General features: G+C 41.5%; 1 protein-coding gene across 4 annotated transcripts in view; it reads right to left on the bottom strand.

Annotated features, from left to right (window-relative positions):
* KDM5B (lysine demethylase 5B) overlaps positions 1 to 17,501 on the bottom strand; it is a 190,687-nt gene that overhangs the window by 140,808 nt on the left and 32,378 nt on the right. For 3 of the 4 annotated variants that reach the window (XM_074936220.1, XM_074936218.1, XM_074936221.1), the window contains exons 2-5: positions 15,668 to 15,745; positions 6,427 to 6,549; positions 5,621 to 5,791; positions 3,993 to 4,049 (exon numbers count right to left, since the gene is read on the bottom strand). In XM_074936220.1, coding sequence (XP_074792321.1) covers positions 3,993 to 4,049; positions 5,621 to 5,791; positions 6,427 to 6,549; positions 15,668 to 15,745 — 429 coding nt within the window. The remainder of the gene's footprint in view (positions 1 to 3,992; positions 4,050 to 5,620; positions 5,792 to 6,426; positions 6,550 to 15,667; positions 15,746 to 17,501) is intronic. The other variant, XM_074936219.1, reaches the window with a different exon arrangement.

The raw sequence follows: 17,501 nt of genomic DNA, 5'->3' as shown, positions 1-17,501 counted from the left end.
AATTCAGTGTCCACAAGACCACCCACCCCACCCACACACAAGGCACTAGCACAACCTACAGCCTTTTCCCTACAATTCTTTGACGGTGGAAAACAAGGAGAACTGTGACTATGCATACACTGACCTGCAAATAATGCAGGGTCAGGCAAACACCCAGCACTTTGCTTATTTAACACTAGTAATATAAGTGTAAAGTGTAATATGGTTATATAGGTGTCAACCCTCAAAGTTTACTGTTGCTAATAAGTTTATTCATTGTTTATTTGCACACAAAATTGTGGTTTTCTGAAAAATCACAAAATATTATTGAGTGTCAAAGAAATGTTAAAGAACAAAGCATCCCCTACTCTCACCAAATTCATAACAGATATTTAGAAATCATTTAAAATCCAGATTCAAGGCAAAACACAAAGTACACAAAAGTAGCACACCACAATAATATGGCACACTGCTAAAGCGATATTTTTAAGGCCTCCCTCAGCCCTATAGCTCCTTGATGGGCTCTGGTTACCGCCCTTGTGTCTGGCTGTTCAAAATCAGCAGACAGTCTTTCCACTTAGAATCATAGAATATCAGGGTTGGAAGGGACCTCACAAGGTCATCTAGTCCAACCCCCTGCTCAAAGCAGGACCAATCCCCAATTAAATCATCCCAGCCAGGGCTTTCTCAAGCCTGACCTTAAAAACTTCTAAGGAAGGAGATTCCACCACCTCCCTAGGTAATGCATTCCAGTGTTTCACCACCCTCCTTGTGAAAAAGTTTTTCCTAATATCCAACCTAAACCTCCCATACTGCAACTTGAGACCATTACTCCTTGTTCTGTCATCAGCTACCACTGAGAACAGTCTAGATCCATCCTCTTTGGAACCCCCTTTCAGGTAGTTGAAAGCAGCTATCAAATCCCCCCTCAGTCTTCTCTTCCGCAGACTAAACAATCCCAGTTCCCTCAGCCTCTCCTCATAAGTCATGTATTCCAGTCCCCTAACCACTTTTGTTGCCCTCCGCTGGACTCTCTCCAATTTTTCCACATCCTTCTTGTAGAGTGGGGCCCAAAACTGGACACTTCCCCCCTCCACTCTGACAGCTCACCTTAACTGATCACTCTCGTTATAGTGGGTATGGCAACACCCATTTTTTCACGTTGTGTGTGTGTGTGTCTATGTCTATGTCTATCTATATCTACCTACTGTATTTTCCACTGCATGCATCTGATGAAGTGGGTTTTAGCCCACGAAAGCTTATGCTCAAATAAATTTGTTAGTCTCTAAGGTGCCACAAGTACTCCTCGTTCTTCTTCCTGACAGTAAAGTTTCCCCTTCCCTTCACTTCACAAATATTATGCATTATTCTACTATGATGAGAAGAGTTGCCTTACTGAGATTCAGCCTTTCCATGAGACATCACCAGAGGCCTTTCAACCTACCGAAAGCACATTCAACAGTCATCCTGCACCTGCTCAGACACTAGGTAACTCTCCTTGCTACTGTATGGGCATCCAGTGTATGGTTTCATAAACAAGGGACACAAAGGATAGGCTGGGTTCCCCAGAATCATGATTAGCATTTCAACCCCACCTATATGAATGTGTCAGTCTGGGAAGTATGTTCACGCTTGCATCTTTTGGAAAAGTCTAGTATACCTGAAAATGCAAGTGTCACACACACACACTCTGTCCATCCAACAGTAATGTCAGTGAAATGTTCCCAGTGATCCATCAGTATTAGCACAGCCATGGAAAAGTACCCTTTCTCCTCACGTACTCAGTGGCAAGGTGGGATGGCCCAGACCCCAGAGTCACAATACTGTGCAGCACAAAAGGCTTCATGGCCTTGCACACCAGGATGACAACTGCCCCCACAGTAGATTTTACAATTCTGAACTGATTGCCCACAGCCCAAAAGTAGTATGAGGCTGCAGGCTTCCAGAGCATGACTGCTAGATCCTTTTCCATTGTCAAAGCAGTTCTCATTCTGGTGTCTCTGCACTGGATGGATGGGACACAGCCTCCCACATCTCAAAGTTTTGCAACCACTGCTGATTGCCACAGATCTGTATCACAATGTGATGTGTTCCACCACTCAGTGCTTGTTTCTTGGTCCCTGAAATGCTGATCCACTGTGTGGAGCTGATCAACAAATGTCTGAAGCATCCTGAAGTTTCTATGCACTGTTCACATCATTCACTTATCCTCCTCAGAGCGTCCTGTCTCATCTTCATCAAAGCACCACTGGTTGCTGTTACAGTGGTAGTCACTGAAGTTCTGCAAATACAGAATAATCCCATGTCCTGTCTCTAAAACCAGACACGAGAGCTCTGCATATTTCTAATAGCGAGATGGCAAAGAGAACAAAAGCAGTACAAGGAACAGTAGGAATTTTTAAAAAGGCATGAAAATGATCATCTAGAAGAAGCTTTAGGGAATGGAAGAAAGGGAATTGTGGGAACTTAACCCCAAGCTCCCATAATTCCCTGAGTGAAGTGCGGGTGTTCCACAATGCATTGCAAAAATGTTCTGCAAAGCACTGTGCTGGACAGTGATGTAGAGATATCAGGATGCTTATCCATGGCGCACCACGGCTTCTGCCAATATAACCTCTTATATGTGACACCAGCAAAAACAGCCGAGAGTGCATGTATTTTAGCAACATAGCAACATCAGCAACTGCAAGGCAGCAGAAGTTCTGGTGACAAAACATTCTAGTGTAGAGATGGCCTGAGCTGAGTTTTTAATATAAACAAGAGCAAGACCTGATATATTTTTAATACCTAGGCTGCTTGAATCAGAAAATAATTTTAGGAAAAAATGTGCAGGTTTACTTAAGAGTCTTTAGAATAAGTTGCAAGGACTTTTCATTCACTAGCTACAGTGTGAAGAATCATAAGCATGCTTCACATCTGCTATCCCTTACATGTAAGGCAACTTATATTTATCCATCTCCTTATATACAATTATAGTGAGCAATACAACTCAGACACATCTAGCCCAGTGTTAAATGGGTAATGATGAATAAATTACTTCTTTGGGGCACTTCTTTAAGCACCTATTAATTTGTAGACTATAATGTCAGCTTTGCCTGTTTTGACCATCCACACACGTCTTACTTTCTGTCTCCATTTTTAGATTTTTGGATTTATTGAACCATAAATGCTAAGGTTTCAACGAAAAACTACTCGTTAAGCACCAAAATTTCCTGTTACATTGTACCATCTGCATACATAATATAGTAGTGTAAGAAGTTCTTCAAATAGAACATTTTCCAAAAAGGCAATTAAAAAATATATTTAAGGCATAAAACTCATAATAAATTCAGGCTGTGCATGGGACTGAACACATTCTAAGCTACACCATACTAGTGAGTGAAAAAATACTCCTTTCTATATTCTTGGCTTTCACAGCATCAATGCAATATAGTAGGTTCCATCAATTACAAAGTAGTTTCACAGACTGCACATACCAGTCTTTTGTAGATGATCTTGGCTTGCTGCAAACAGAGCTTCTTTTCAAGGCTTATTGAAATATCAAAGAAAGGGAAAACATGTCTGAAACTGACAGCTGTAAAATCCAGTAGCAGTATCTTATCTAAGAATGAAATCATACGAGGCCAAGATACTCAGGAAAGAACTGAATAGATAATAAAAAGGACAGCTGTACAAGCACCATCTGGGAAACCACTGCTTACTGAGAACTTGTGACAGAAATCAAAAAAGATGACCTTTGGTCATGGATATCAAATATCAATTCAAAGGAGAAATAATTCATTGTAAAATAAACTCATTAGTTAATAGAAGGCACGTCAGCAAAAATAAAATCTAAGCAGGGTGAAAACTGAGCCCAAAGAAACATTTCTATGGATTCTCTCAGTTTTTCCATCCAATTCATAAGAAAACATTAATACCACACACAGAAAGATGGAAGGAGAATATAGTAACAATTTAAAAACAGCAACAATGTTTTGGTTTTTTTTTTGGTTAATAAATGAAGTTAAACATACCTTTTCCAGAACTGCATGATCCACTAAACACATCAGTTTGGAACAAATGTCAGGTGCCTATTGCAAGAGAGAGCTTGGAAAGTTATATTTAAAAGGAAGTGTGACCTCATTAAATGAGATCACAAGCAGCCACTTGAGAATCTTTGTGTTCTTAAAATGGTCCATTACTGAGAAATAATGTATTTAACATCAGTTCTGTGAAAGACAATTGTTCTAAAGACTTAGATTTTCAGAGCGTTTATGGTCACAGCCAACACTCTATTTTAGGACACTAAATTATATGTTCCCACCTCAAAAAAAATAAGAGAACGGGATCAGATGTGACAGAGCAAAATGTCCTCACAAAAGAGAAACCACAATTACTTTAGTGTTCAGAATGAACAAAAATGGAAAGATGCTAGTTAAACACCTTATTGGAATGCTGTTGCTTTCCACCATGCAATAAGAATTATTTCAGAGGAAAGGTGAAGTGTATTTGGTAAAGATAGTTTTCCTAGACTTAAGGTTTTTCATCCCACAGATTGAAAACAATCTACATTAGCATATATGTCTAAAACCCAGTGGTCAGAATTACAATTTTTTTTAGAGCCTACGGATTTTTTTTAAACTATTCTTCAATGTGATAACCACAAGATACATAAAGAGCCTTACATTCCAGTCTCTTCTGATTTGCTCATGTCAAATCTCTATTCTCATTTTGGCAGCTCTAACAGGCACTAATATTGTTCTTTACTGTAAACTCAGACAATCCTCACAAGTTTTTTTATTATGAAACCCACCTACATTGAAAAGCATGTCAGGGTGGGAGTGGTTAACACGGATTAAAATGGATTTCTGCAAGTGCTACCAAATAAATAATAAACCAGCACTGATCTGAAAGAAGTCTTGTACTTGTATTAGTTTCTATCCTCATTCAACCCACTTATTAATGGCCAAAAACTAAACATGAAGATTTTAACTTAGAAAAACTCAGCAACAACTCTAGCAGTCTACATTATGGTTTTCATGGATGATCAAAACAGCATTCACATGTCATTCTCTCTCTCTTCATAGTGGAGATCTTTCACCATATTATGTATAAAAAAAAATGCACAGTGAGTTGACAAATGGCTATAAAGTTACAAGACTCATTATATTCCATCCATTATCTTTGGATCTCAATTATTCCTAGAGATATTACTCATTTATTCTCTGTCAGATGGATGGACAAATAAATGGTTTGTAAATATTTTAAAAGTCTGCAACACACAAAGGAGTCACAAAGAGGACATTCCAGAAAGTCTAAATACCTGCTGTAAAATAAGGCTTTTAAATACTGTAGAGAGAAAGAAATACAAACTGGTAGTGTCCAAACAGGTTTCATGTCTTCAGGTAAGAGGTTTCCTTGAAGGGTCCTTCACAAAATTCCAGTACTTTATCTTCCATTTGATAAAGTTCTGTCTGTGCATTACTAACATACTCATCTCATGACCTTAGTATCTAAGTAACAAGATGAAGTCTATGAAACAAACAAATGCCATCTTTAAAGATTTTAGAAGTGCTGCCCAAAAAGGAAACAACCCACTAGTTGGTGAATTTATCCAGGTTTTAGCTAGCCAGGGGAAAACAAAAAACACCATACCACTCACCAGTAGACTGGCTCCAGACTGGAATAAGTTGTAAGGATAAAGAATACGTTCATAATGGGCACGGATGTGTGAACCCACTGCCTTGCCTGGAGCAAAACCCATTCTGATGGCTATTTTCGTCCATTTTCTCTCCTTACAGACTAAGTCAAATCCACCTTCTTCTGCAACTAGCTATAAAGGAAAAATACAATGGTCACATATACAAAAATAAAGTCATTAGTGTATAGAGATCTACTGCTAGCAAAAAAAAAAAGTTAAAGGGAAAAGTATTTGCTATTGCAGCTGCTACCATATGCAATAAATACTTTAAATACAGCTTTCACATTAAGAGAACGCTGTAGCTTAAATCCTTTAATTAGCTAGTCAGAAAACTTAAAGACCTCTGAAAAAGTTCATAGATTCACAGATTCCAAGGCTAGAAGGGACCACTGTGATCATCTGAACTCTTGTATAACACAGGTCACAGAACTTCTCCAAAATATTGCTTTACAATATGCACCAGAAGGGAAGATTAGATGCAGGTTTATAGTTCAGTCTAGTTGGAGGATTCTCTCAGGCTGCATTTCTAAGGCTCTACTACTGAATCAGCTTTCCAACACTACTTTTTAGTGCAATATAAACAGTTCTTGTCTTGAATCCATTTCACAGAATATGTCTCAAGGAGTTTAATCATACATTAAAAACGCTTCCAAACACGAAATCTCTATTGAAGTAGCTTACTAAAGACGACTTGACTTCAGTCTAGGAACAGAAGTAATGTGGCATCTTTTGCAGGAAAAACTATTTTAAAAAACAAACAGTCTTACCCTATTAAGTTGAAATAAATCCAAGATCTTCCTCTCTACATGTGGAATTTTCAGTGTACATCCTTGGAGCTCCCAAAACTTTGCAATCTGGTCCAGAAAATTCAGCTTCACACGGGTCTGAGCCTAACAGAAGACAGTGTGCTTTCAATATGCAGTTCAATTTAGCTTCTACTTTCCAATGTTTTCAATATTAGAACATCTTCAAGTTCAGATCTTTGGTTATGTTCCAAAATCCCTCTTTAAATGTATTTGCACCTAGTATAATAAAGCTAGACATGACTGGCTTCCTTTCATTTTTCTTTACTTGGGAAAGATGCTGGATTGACTGCATTGAAATTGAAGTTCTCCAGATATCTAGAAGGATAGCCTTGTCAATGTGTTTGAACTCTATCATAGATGGATCACATTTGTTTGGGAAAGGAAACTTCTGTCTCCACTGGGTCTTTGGCATCCCTGCTAATGTCACCAATTGTGATTTCAAGATGTATCCACCATTTGAAGGCAATGACTGGAATCAGTTATTTAAAAAAAAAAAAAAAAAAAAGACTCGCTATTCAATCTTAAGAGCCAATGTCACCTCCTCTATATTCCCTGTGTTAGACCTGATCCATTCTCAGTAATGATGTTCACTGGCTCTATGTTAGAAAACCTATCCTCTCCAAAGGACTAGATCACTGAGGCAAGAAGCACAGAAAAGGATCTATACAGTGGCAAGCCTTCCCCACTCACAGATGTGCACAGGCAATGGTGAGAGCAACCTTATTCCTCCTTTGCTGGAGTAAGAAGCTGCACCAGTCCCTCCAGTAGTAAATTCTCTAAGTAGGTCCCTGGGCATTAGAGGGCTGGGGTGACGTGGCATGCCCTCACAGGACCCCTTCCTACACCCCTCCCGCCCAAAGAGCTGCAGCTTCATTTCTGATGCAGATTTGTGGGTTTACCCAAATACAAATTAATGAGAGTTACTGCATAGATTAATTTTCTTCTGCGAGGAGATTCATCTTTCAAGTCATCTTCACAAATTGTCTTTAAAAGTTACTGAATCTACACTGTATCTGGACACGAATGCTTCAGTGAACATTTGAACTGGTCAAAGAAACAGAACCTTTGGCTACCAAAAGTGCTTTCTCCCCTACCACATAATGCATTTGCCACTACATGTTTTACTGCAAAACTAGCAACTAGTAACTTTAAATAAATAAATAAATAAATAAATAAATCAATCACACTCTGAATCAGACAGGTAAGTGCCAGATGAATAATGGTCCAAACTCTAATACAACCCTAATTCTATCAAAAAAGCCTTTTTTTTATTTTTATCATCACAAAGTGCCTACAAGAACTGAGCTGTGATTCATTCCTATATTATCTGGAATCAAAGCTATACCTTTCAGCTTAGAAAACATTTGCTGATATTTTAAACCCTTCATTGTTTGGAATTCTCTTTGAAACTTAGAATAAGTTGTTATCCATACCAATCTGGTCCACTTCCATTTGATAAAAAATTATTCCACTCTCAAAAAGAACTTAACATTACACTTCTGCAGACTTCTGTGTTTAGTCACTACATCTTCACTAACATCAACGAGACCTGGTACAGAGTTAGTTAACATTCCTTCTGTTAGTTCAGCAGCACAGTATGAAATAGATCTTCTACTCCGGGCTTTTCTGAGAAATGGTAATGCTACTTTAAAGTTGCAATGAACTTATGAATCCCACAGAACCCCACATATGAAATTGCCCTCTTGTTGACTATGCCTGCTGAGAAACAACTTTCCATGGCAGCTTTTAAAGATTTAAAACTCATGTCAGTTTTAAAATGCCTTTTGGCAAAGGAAATAGGCACAATCAATGCAAAAATAAACGTTTTTAAATTTAAAAGAAGTTTTCAAAAATTCAGACTAAGCAACTGGCTTCAATGTGGTGAATCCAGTGAGATAATGCAGGACTTCACTGTTTGGCCAACAAGTTTATCATACTTAATGAGATGCTATTACATACAATTCTTGGAGACAAAGTGACAGAAAATGACTAAGGGCACGGCTACACTAGAGAGTCTCCTGCCGACATAGCGCTATCCACACCAGTAATTATGTCGCTTGGTGGGGTGATCTATTCACACCCCTGAGCGACATACGTTATGCCGACATAGGCTATGTCTACCCTGAAGTTTAAGAACATCTTCCTGGCTCATCACCAGTGTTCACTCTAATTTTTCCCACGCATGTGCGGCATGAATTTTGTTATGTGCACCAATATGTAGGTAATTTGTTATACATCACCTCCATATTGGCGCACATAAAATTCATATGGCGAGGGTGGGGCCGAGGGTTGGGGTGAGGGGGGAGTGAGGGTTCCAGCTGGGGGTGTGGTCTCTGGGGTGGGGATGAGGGGTTTGGGGTGCAGGCTGCCCTGGGGTTACGGTGAGGAGAGAGGACTCCCCCAAGCTCTCCCCCACCACAGCAGCACCTGGGCGGGGGGTTGGGGGGGAAAAAGGTATCTCTCCCCGGCCGCAGCAGGTCCAGGCCGGGGCTGGGTTGAGGCACCTCTTCCCGGGCCAGGCAGGTCGGGGGTGGGGGTGGGGTGGGGGGGTGCTTAATAGGCTGCTGTGCAGTTGCGCAGCTTAGACGGAATTAAGTTCATGACTAGCTGTCTATTCCCTGCATATAATCCCTTCACTACTTCCCTTTCTCCACCACAAACTTATTGTCCTGACCTTCAAAGCTCTCCATATAAAAGCCTTCCCTTTTCTGAACTATTATCTTTCCAAGAGGCTGAGTCCTGCCACTTTCCCTCTGCTATCTATGCCAGCCTTGGCCACCTGCTCGTCTACTTCTCCCACAAGCACCACTGCGCTTTGCCTCCTGCAGTCCCTTACTCCCAGTGGAAAATTCTAAAGCCACCAGCTTATCCTCCCTCACGTCCCTCCTCAAAGCTACACACCTTAATGCATAAAGAATACTGCCCTCTCAAAACAGCAAAGCAGGAGATGAGTTATTACTGCTACTGACCAGCTAAAAATTGCCCACAGAACTAGTCCATGCTAAATTATATTACATTTGTTATCAACATCCTTCCTCACCCCTACCCACTTGTCTCATTTTTATGAATGTAAGACTTCAGGGGACTATATGTTTGTACAGTGCTTTAGCACAATGGGAGCATGACCTGGTTGAGGTCTCTAGGCACTACTGCAATACAAATGTTAAATAACTAGGGCTGTTAATTGCAGTTAACTCACGTGATTAACTCAAAAAAATTAATCGCGATTAAAAAAATAATCACAATTAATCGCAGTTTTAATTGCGCCGTTAAACAATAGAATACCAATTAAAATTTTTAAAATATTTTTGGATGTTTTTCTACATTTTCAAATATATTAACTTCAATTACAACACAGAATACAAAGTGTACAGTGCTCACTTTATATTATTTTTATTACAAATATTTGCACTGTAAAAATAACAAAATAGTATTTTTAAATTCACTGCATACAAGTACTGTAGTACAATCTCTTTATTGTGAAAATACAACTCACAAATGTAGATTTTTGTTATTGTTACATAACCGTACTCAAAAAACAAAACAATGTAAAACTTTAGAACCTACAAGTCCACTCAGCTCTACTTCTTGTTCAACCAATCACTAAGACAAACACTAAGACTGCTATAACATGAAATATATGTCAGAATGAGGGTAAAACAGAGCAGCAGACATACAATTCTTCCCCCAAGTAGTTGAGTCACAAATTTAATTAACGCATTATTTTTTTAACGAGCATCATCAGCATGTCTTCTGAAATGATGGCTGAAACATGAAGGGTCATACAAATGTTTAGCATATCTGGCATGTAAATACCTTGCAATGCTGGCTACAAAAGTGCCATGCGAATGCCTATTCTCACTTTCAGGTGACGTAAATAAGAAGCAAGAAGCATTACCCCCCATAAATGTAAACAAACTTGTGTGTCTTAGCCCTGGTCTACACTACAAGGTTAGGTTGAATTTAGCCACATTAGGTCGATTTTATAAGCAATGCGGCTACACAACCAACCCCGTTCCGTCGACCTAAAGGGCTCTTAAAATCGACTGCTGTACTCCTCCCCAGCAAGGGGAGTAGTGCTAAAATCTACCTTCCTGGGTTGAACGTGGGGTAGTGTAGATGCAGCGTTCTGCAATTCAATGGTATCGGCCTGCTATCCCAGAGTGCTCCAATGTGACTGCTCTGGACAGTGCTTTCAACTCCAATGAACTAGCCAGGTACACAGAAAAAGCCCTAGGAACTTTTGAATTTCATTTCCTGTTTGGTCAGTGTGGCGATCTCAGCAGCACAGGTGACCATGCAGCCCCAGAATCGGAAACAAGCTCCAGCATGGACAGAAAGGGAGACACTGGATCTGATTGCTGAATGGGGAGAAGAATCTGTGCAGGCAGAACTCCAATGAAAAAGAAGAAATGCTAACAAAAATGCCAAAATCTCACAGGGCATTGTGGAGAGAGGCTACACCAGGGACACACAGCAGTGCCACGTGAAAGTTGAGCTCAGGGAAGCCTACCAAAAGACAAAGGAGGCAAATGGTCGCTCCGGGTCAGAGCCCCATATATGTCGCTTCTATGATCAGCTGCATGCCATTCTAGTGGGGGACCCTACCCCATCACTGTCCGTGGACACCTGCAAGGGGGGAGTCTCACACAACACGGAGGAGTAGTTGGTGGATGAGGAAGAGAAGGAAGAGGAGAATGCGCAGCAGGCAAGCGGAGAATCCGTTCTCCCCAGGAGCCAGGACCTTTTCATCACCCTGGAGCCAATACCCTCCCAAGGCGGGTTCCCCGACCCTGAAGCCAGAGAAGGCACCTCTGGTGAGTGCACATTTGTAACTAAACTACAGGGGTTAGAAGCAATTGTGTTTAATGTTTGATTTGCCCTGAAGAATTGGGATGCATTCGCGACCAGTACAGCTACTGGAAAAGTCTGTTAACGTGTCTGGGGATGGAGAGGAAATCCTCCAGGGACATCTCCATGAAGCTCTCCTGGAGGTACTCTGAAAGCCTTTGTAGAAGGTTTCTGGGAAGGGCTGCCTTATTTTGTCCTCCACGGTAGAACACTTTACCATGCCAAGCCAGTAGCAAGCAGTCTGGAATCACTGCAGCACAAACCATGGCAGCGAATGGTCCTGGGTTTTGGTCACATTCATGCACCATTCGGTCTTTATCTTTCTGTGTCAGCCTCAGGAGATTGATATTATTCATGGTCACCTGGTTGAAATAGGCAAATTTTTGTAAGGGAACAGTAAAAGGACCCCGTTCATGCTGGGCTGTTTGCACTTGGCTAAAAGGGGTCATCCCAGAGAATAGCCATGTGGTGGAGTGGAGGACAGGTGTGTGCTGCACATTCACCCAAAAACCGCAGCCTCTCCTTTTAAATGGCAAACCCAACTGGCTTGCTATGGGAAAGGAGGGCACTGCAGTTAGAAGCCATTCCCACATGTTATGAAGGCGGAAGAAGCCAACTATAGCTGCCTGGAAACCAAATTCTGTTGCCCAGACATGTGTGATGTGTCACTATACCAGCAGGCGCTCAATATAAAAGGCAAAATGCGACCTTATACCTAAAGCACATGGGCTGTCTGCTGTGAATTGCTTGATTCACTGTGAAAGTCTCCCTTTTGTTCTCAGAAATGTATCTTCTTAAATTTTATTCTCCCTTTTTATCCCCCCTGCAGGTGCAAATGTTTATATGCTCCCCATAACATATCCATCCTTGAGGTTATCACAGATTAGAAGGCAAAAAAACCAAAAAAAAAAAAAAAAACTGCACTCGCGATGACATGTTTTCCGAGCTCATGCAGTCCTCCCACATGGATAGGGCACAGCTGAATGCATGGAGGCATTCGGTGGCAGAGGCCAGGAAAGCATACAGTGAGCGTGATCAGAACACGCAGGAGGCAATGCTGAGGCTAATGTGGGAGCAAATGGACATGATCAGGCATCTGGTGGAGCTGCAGGAAAGGCAAGAGCACAGACCGCTGCTATATCCATTGTATAACCACCTGCCCTCCTCACCAAGTTCCATATCCTCCTCACCCAGATGCCCAGGAACATGTTGGGGGAGGCTCCAGGCACCCAGCCACTCCACTCCAGAGGATGGCCCAAGTAACAGAAGGCTGTCATTCAAACAGCTCTGATTTGTGGTTTGGCTACAATAAGCAATGTGACCTTGTCCTTCCCTCCTCCCCCACCCCACCCGGAGTACCTTGTCAGTGATCCCCCCCCCCTTTTTTTTTAAAATAAACAAAGAATGCATGGATTCAACACAATAGGGACTTTATTTCCTTTGCCAGCTGTGGTCAAAGTGGGGAGGGGGACTGGCTTACAGGGAAGTAAATTCAACAAAGGGGGCGGTTTTGCATCAAGGAGAAACACATACAACTGTCACACTGTAGCATGGCCAGTCATGAAACAGTTTTTCAAAGCCTCTCTGATGTGCAGTGCGCCTAGCTGTGCTCTTCTCATCGTCCTGGTGTCTGGCTGCTCAAAATTGGCCGCCAGGCGATTTGCCTCATCCTCCCACCCTGCCATAAACATCTCCCCCTTACTCTCACAGATATTATGGAGCACACAGCAAGCAGCAATAACAATGGGAATGTTCATTGCACTGAGGTCTAACCTGGTCAGCAAACAGCGCCAGCGAGCTTTTAAAAGTGCAAAGACACATTCTACCACCATTCTGCACTTGCTCGGCCTGTAGTTGAACTGTTCCTTACTACTGTCCAGGCTGCCTGTGTATGACTTCATGAGCCATGGGTGCAAGGGGTAGGCTGGGTCCCCAAGGATAAGTATTGGCATTTCAACATCCCCAACGGTTATTTTCTGGTCTGGGAAGTCAGTCCCTTCTTGCAGCTGCTCAAACAGCCCTGAGTTCCTAAAGATGCGAGCGTCATGCACCTTTCCTGGCCATCCCATGTTGGTGTCGGTGAAACGTCCCTTATGATCCAGCACCATTGGCTTGCAGCACCATTGACAAGTACCCCTTGCAGTTTACGTACTGGTTGGCAAGGTGGTCCGGTGCCAAGATAGGGGGATGCATTCTATCGCCCCACCACAGTTAGGGAACCCCATTGCAGCAAAGCCATCCACTATGACCTGCACATTTCCCAGACTCACTACCCTTGTTAGCAGAAGGTCACTGATTGCACTGGCTACTTGGATCACAGCAGCCCCCACAGTAGATTTGCCCAATCTGAATTGATTCCAGACTGACCGGTAGCAGTCAGGCATTGCAAGCTTCCACAGGGCTATTACCACTTGCTTCTCAACTGTGAGGGCAGCTCTCATCTCGGTATTCCTGCACTTCAGGGCAGGGAAAACTACTCAAAGTTCCAGGAAAGTGGCCTTATGCATGCGAAAGTTTTGCAGCCACTGGGAATCATCCCATACCTGCAACACTATGCAGTCCCAGCAGTCTGTGATTGTTTGCTGGGCCCAAAATCGGTGTTCCACTGTATCAACCTGCTCCACTGTCGCCATGTCGTCGCAATTGGCACATCCTGTGCTTTCAGGAACGTCTGTGTCCATGTCCTCCTCATGCTGGCGTCTCCTAGCCAGGTTCTGCACATACCGCTGGATAATGCACGAGGTGTTTACAATGCTCACAACAGCAGCACTGAGCTGAGCGGGCTCCATATTTGCCACGCTATGGCGTCTGCATGGGTAACCCAGGAAAAAAGGTGCGAAACGATTGTTTGCCATTGCTTTCACAGAGGGAGGGAGGGGAGACTGACGACATGTACCCAAAACCACCCGCGACGATGTTTTTGCCCCATCAGTCATTGGAAGCATAACCCAGAATTCGAATGGGCAGCAGGGACCGTGGGATAGCTACCCACGGTGGACCATCCATGAGTTGATGTTAGCCACGGTATTGAGGATGCACTCCGCCGACCTACTGCACTTAGTGGGGATGTACACAATCGACTGTATAAAATCGTTTTCTAAAGATCAACTTCTATAAAATCGACCTAATTTCGTAGTATAGACATACCCTTAGTGACTGGTTGAACAAGAGGTATAACTGAGTGGACTTGTAGGCTCTAAAGTTTTACATTATTTTGTTTTTGAGTGCAGTTATGTAACAACAACAAAAATCTACATTTGTAAGTTGTACTTTCACAATAAAGAGATTGTGCTACAGTACTTGTGTGCGGTGAATTGAAAAATACTATTTTGTTTATCGTTTTTACAGCGCAAATATTTGTAATCAAAAATAAATATAAAGTGGGCACTGTACACTTTGTATTGTTATAACTGAAATCAACATATTTAAAAAAGTAGAAAACATCCAAAAATATTTAAATAAATGGTATTCTATTATTGTTTAACAGTGCGATTAACCACAATTTTTTAATCACTTCACATCCCTATAAATAACAGTAAAAAAAAAAAAACTCCACATCACATTTCTCAGCATATTTTAATAATTGTATAGTCGTTTAAGTTTTGATCCAAAGCAAACAACTTTAGCATGTATTTTCACTAAATACTGCTTCCTTTCTACAGAGATTCTGAAAATATTAGTTCTATTGGGCTTGATTTTCAGAGGTATCATAGAATATCAGGGGTGGAAGGGACCTCAGGAGGACATCTAGTCCAACCCCCTGGTCAAAGCAGGACCAATCCCCAATTAAATCATCCCAGCCAGGGCTTTCTCAAGCCTGACCTTAAAAACTTCTAAGGAAGGAGACTCCACCACCTCCCTAGGTAACGCATTCCAGTGCTTCACCACCCTCCTAGTGAAAAAGTTTTCCTAATATCCAACCTAAACCTCCCCCACTGCAACATGAGACCATTACTCCTCGTTCTGTCATCTGCTACCACTGAGAACAGTCTAGAGCCATCCTCTTTGGAACCCCCTTTCAGGTAGTTGAAAGCAGCTATCAAATCCCCCCTCATTCTTCTCTTCCGCAGACTAAACAATCCCAGTTCCCTCAGCCTCTCTTCATAAGTCATGTGTTCCAGTCCCCTAATCATTTTTGTTGTCCTCCACTGGACATTTTCCAATTTTTCCGCATCCTTCTTGTAGTGTGGAGCCCAAAACTGGACACAGTACTCCAGATGAGGCCTCACCAATGTCGAATAGAGGGGAACAACCTTTTGCTTCATTGCACATCCTAAAGAATAAACTACTTTGAACATATTTACTCCTTCAAGTGGATTCTAATGTTAATGGCATCAGTTTCTGACTCTACCTCCAATTCATTCAGCCTCTGGATTCGTGGAGTAAAATGAAGTTTATCGACATCACATGCAAATGGTGGCTGCCAGTCCTGGGGAAAGAGAAAAGCTTCAGTAAACAGAATAGAAAAATTCAATACACATTCTTTGTGTTTACAAACTAGATACACCAAAAGTTAAAACAAAGCCAAACCCAAAGACAGCCTCACTTCTCCTCCATTTCAAATATGAAGAAATGTAGTATTTTCCCCAAATGATCTCACAATACACAAACATATTCACACACTGAAGGTAAGAAAAAGCAAAGCACTTTACAATGCTGTCTTCTAAAAAGTGGAAGTTTTTTTATTCAGGTTCGATTCTTTTTGCTTTCATTAAGAAATTATGTTCATTGTGTCTTTAAATAGATTGTTTTGACATGTAATGAAATAGGTCTTCCACTGATACTCTGAAACTAAAGATGTAACTCACAAAGATTAGCCTTTAATCTCACAGACAGACATACACACACAAATCAAAAAGAAAAGGGAGTACTTGTAGCACCTTAGAGACTAACACATTTATTTGAGCATAAGCTTTCGTGAGCTACAGCTCACTTCATCAGATGCATGTCACAGAGTTAGGACGTCCACTGTAACTGCAAGGTCGCATTCCAAAATGGGCAGGCATCATGTGTCAGCTAGAGATCTTGTCTGTCAAGCAGAAATAGTAGGTGTCCTTGGCAGAGCCTACTGTGCCATTTCCTTCATACAGAAAAAGACCCTTGTGGTGGAGAGAACATAGTTACAACCTCCAGACACAGTCTGTTCAAATGTTACATATGCCACTTATTTGCTTTTTCCTGTTAGGAATGTTTGCTCTCAACATATAAATTAAACAGGTTCATTGGCCACAAAACCAACTGCAATGCACAGTATTGAGTGTATTCCTGAAAAGGCAATTAGCTGGAATCAGAGACTTTCAAATGCTCAGGAGACACACAAGCACATCAGGTAAACAGTTTCTTTGCTTCTCATACCTCATAGACTTTAAGATCAGAATGGACCATCGTGATCATCTAGCCTGAGCTCCTGTACATTGCAAGGCCACAAATCCTCACCCAGCCACTCCTGTAATAGACCCCTCACCTCTGACTGAGTTACTGAAGTCCTCAAATCATGGTTTAAAAAGACTTCAAGTTACAGCGAATCCACCATTTACACCAGTTTAAACCTGCAAGTGCCTCAGACCCCATGCTGCAGAGGAAGGCAAAGAGTCTCTGCCTGATCTCCAAGCAACAGCAGCTATGTTGTCAACCAAAAATAACTACTTTAGGAGTATCTTGTTTAAAAATATCCAGAAATAGCTGAAATATATCTAACAAGAAAACACAATACACGCCACCACTCTTACTTCAACAGAGATCATCTAAAGTTGGTGGGTAGCATTTACCTAAGATTACAAAGCAATAATATCTCTCAGACGGCTAACATTTATCACATGCAGTGTAGTTATAGTCATATGTGTCTAATATTCTGGGACTGACATATATATCACAGCCAGGTGGGTGCAGTAATCTCTCTTATTGGACCAATAAAGAGATTACTGTCACACCAACTGGCTGTGATATATATGAGATGAGGTGGGTGAGGTATAGTGTTTATTTAGAAGAGCCAAATTTAGCTTAGTTTAAATCTGATACCAATTTCTTATATATCAAGGTATCTTTTTTCTCTGTAACTATAGAAGGATAGTAATAGTAATAAGAACTTCTGATATTGAAGTGACACAGTATCAGGTGACCAGGGAAGATCATATTTGCCTTTTCCTCAATGACTCCTTGTGGGCTAGGCAATATGGACATGGGTA

The sequence above is a fragment of the Natator depressus genome, chromosome 21, assembly GCF_965152275.1.
Source record: "Natator depressus isolate rNatDep1 chromosome 21, rNatDep2.hap1, whole genome shotgun sequence".
NCBI classification, from domain to species: Eukaryota; Metazoa; Chordata; order Testudines; family Cheloniidae; genus Natator; species Natator depressus.
This window is presented reverse-complemented; position numbering and strand designations above follow the sequence as displayed.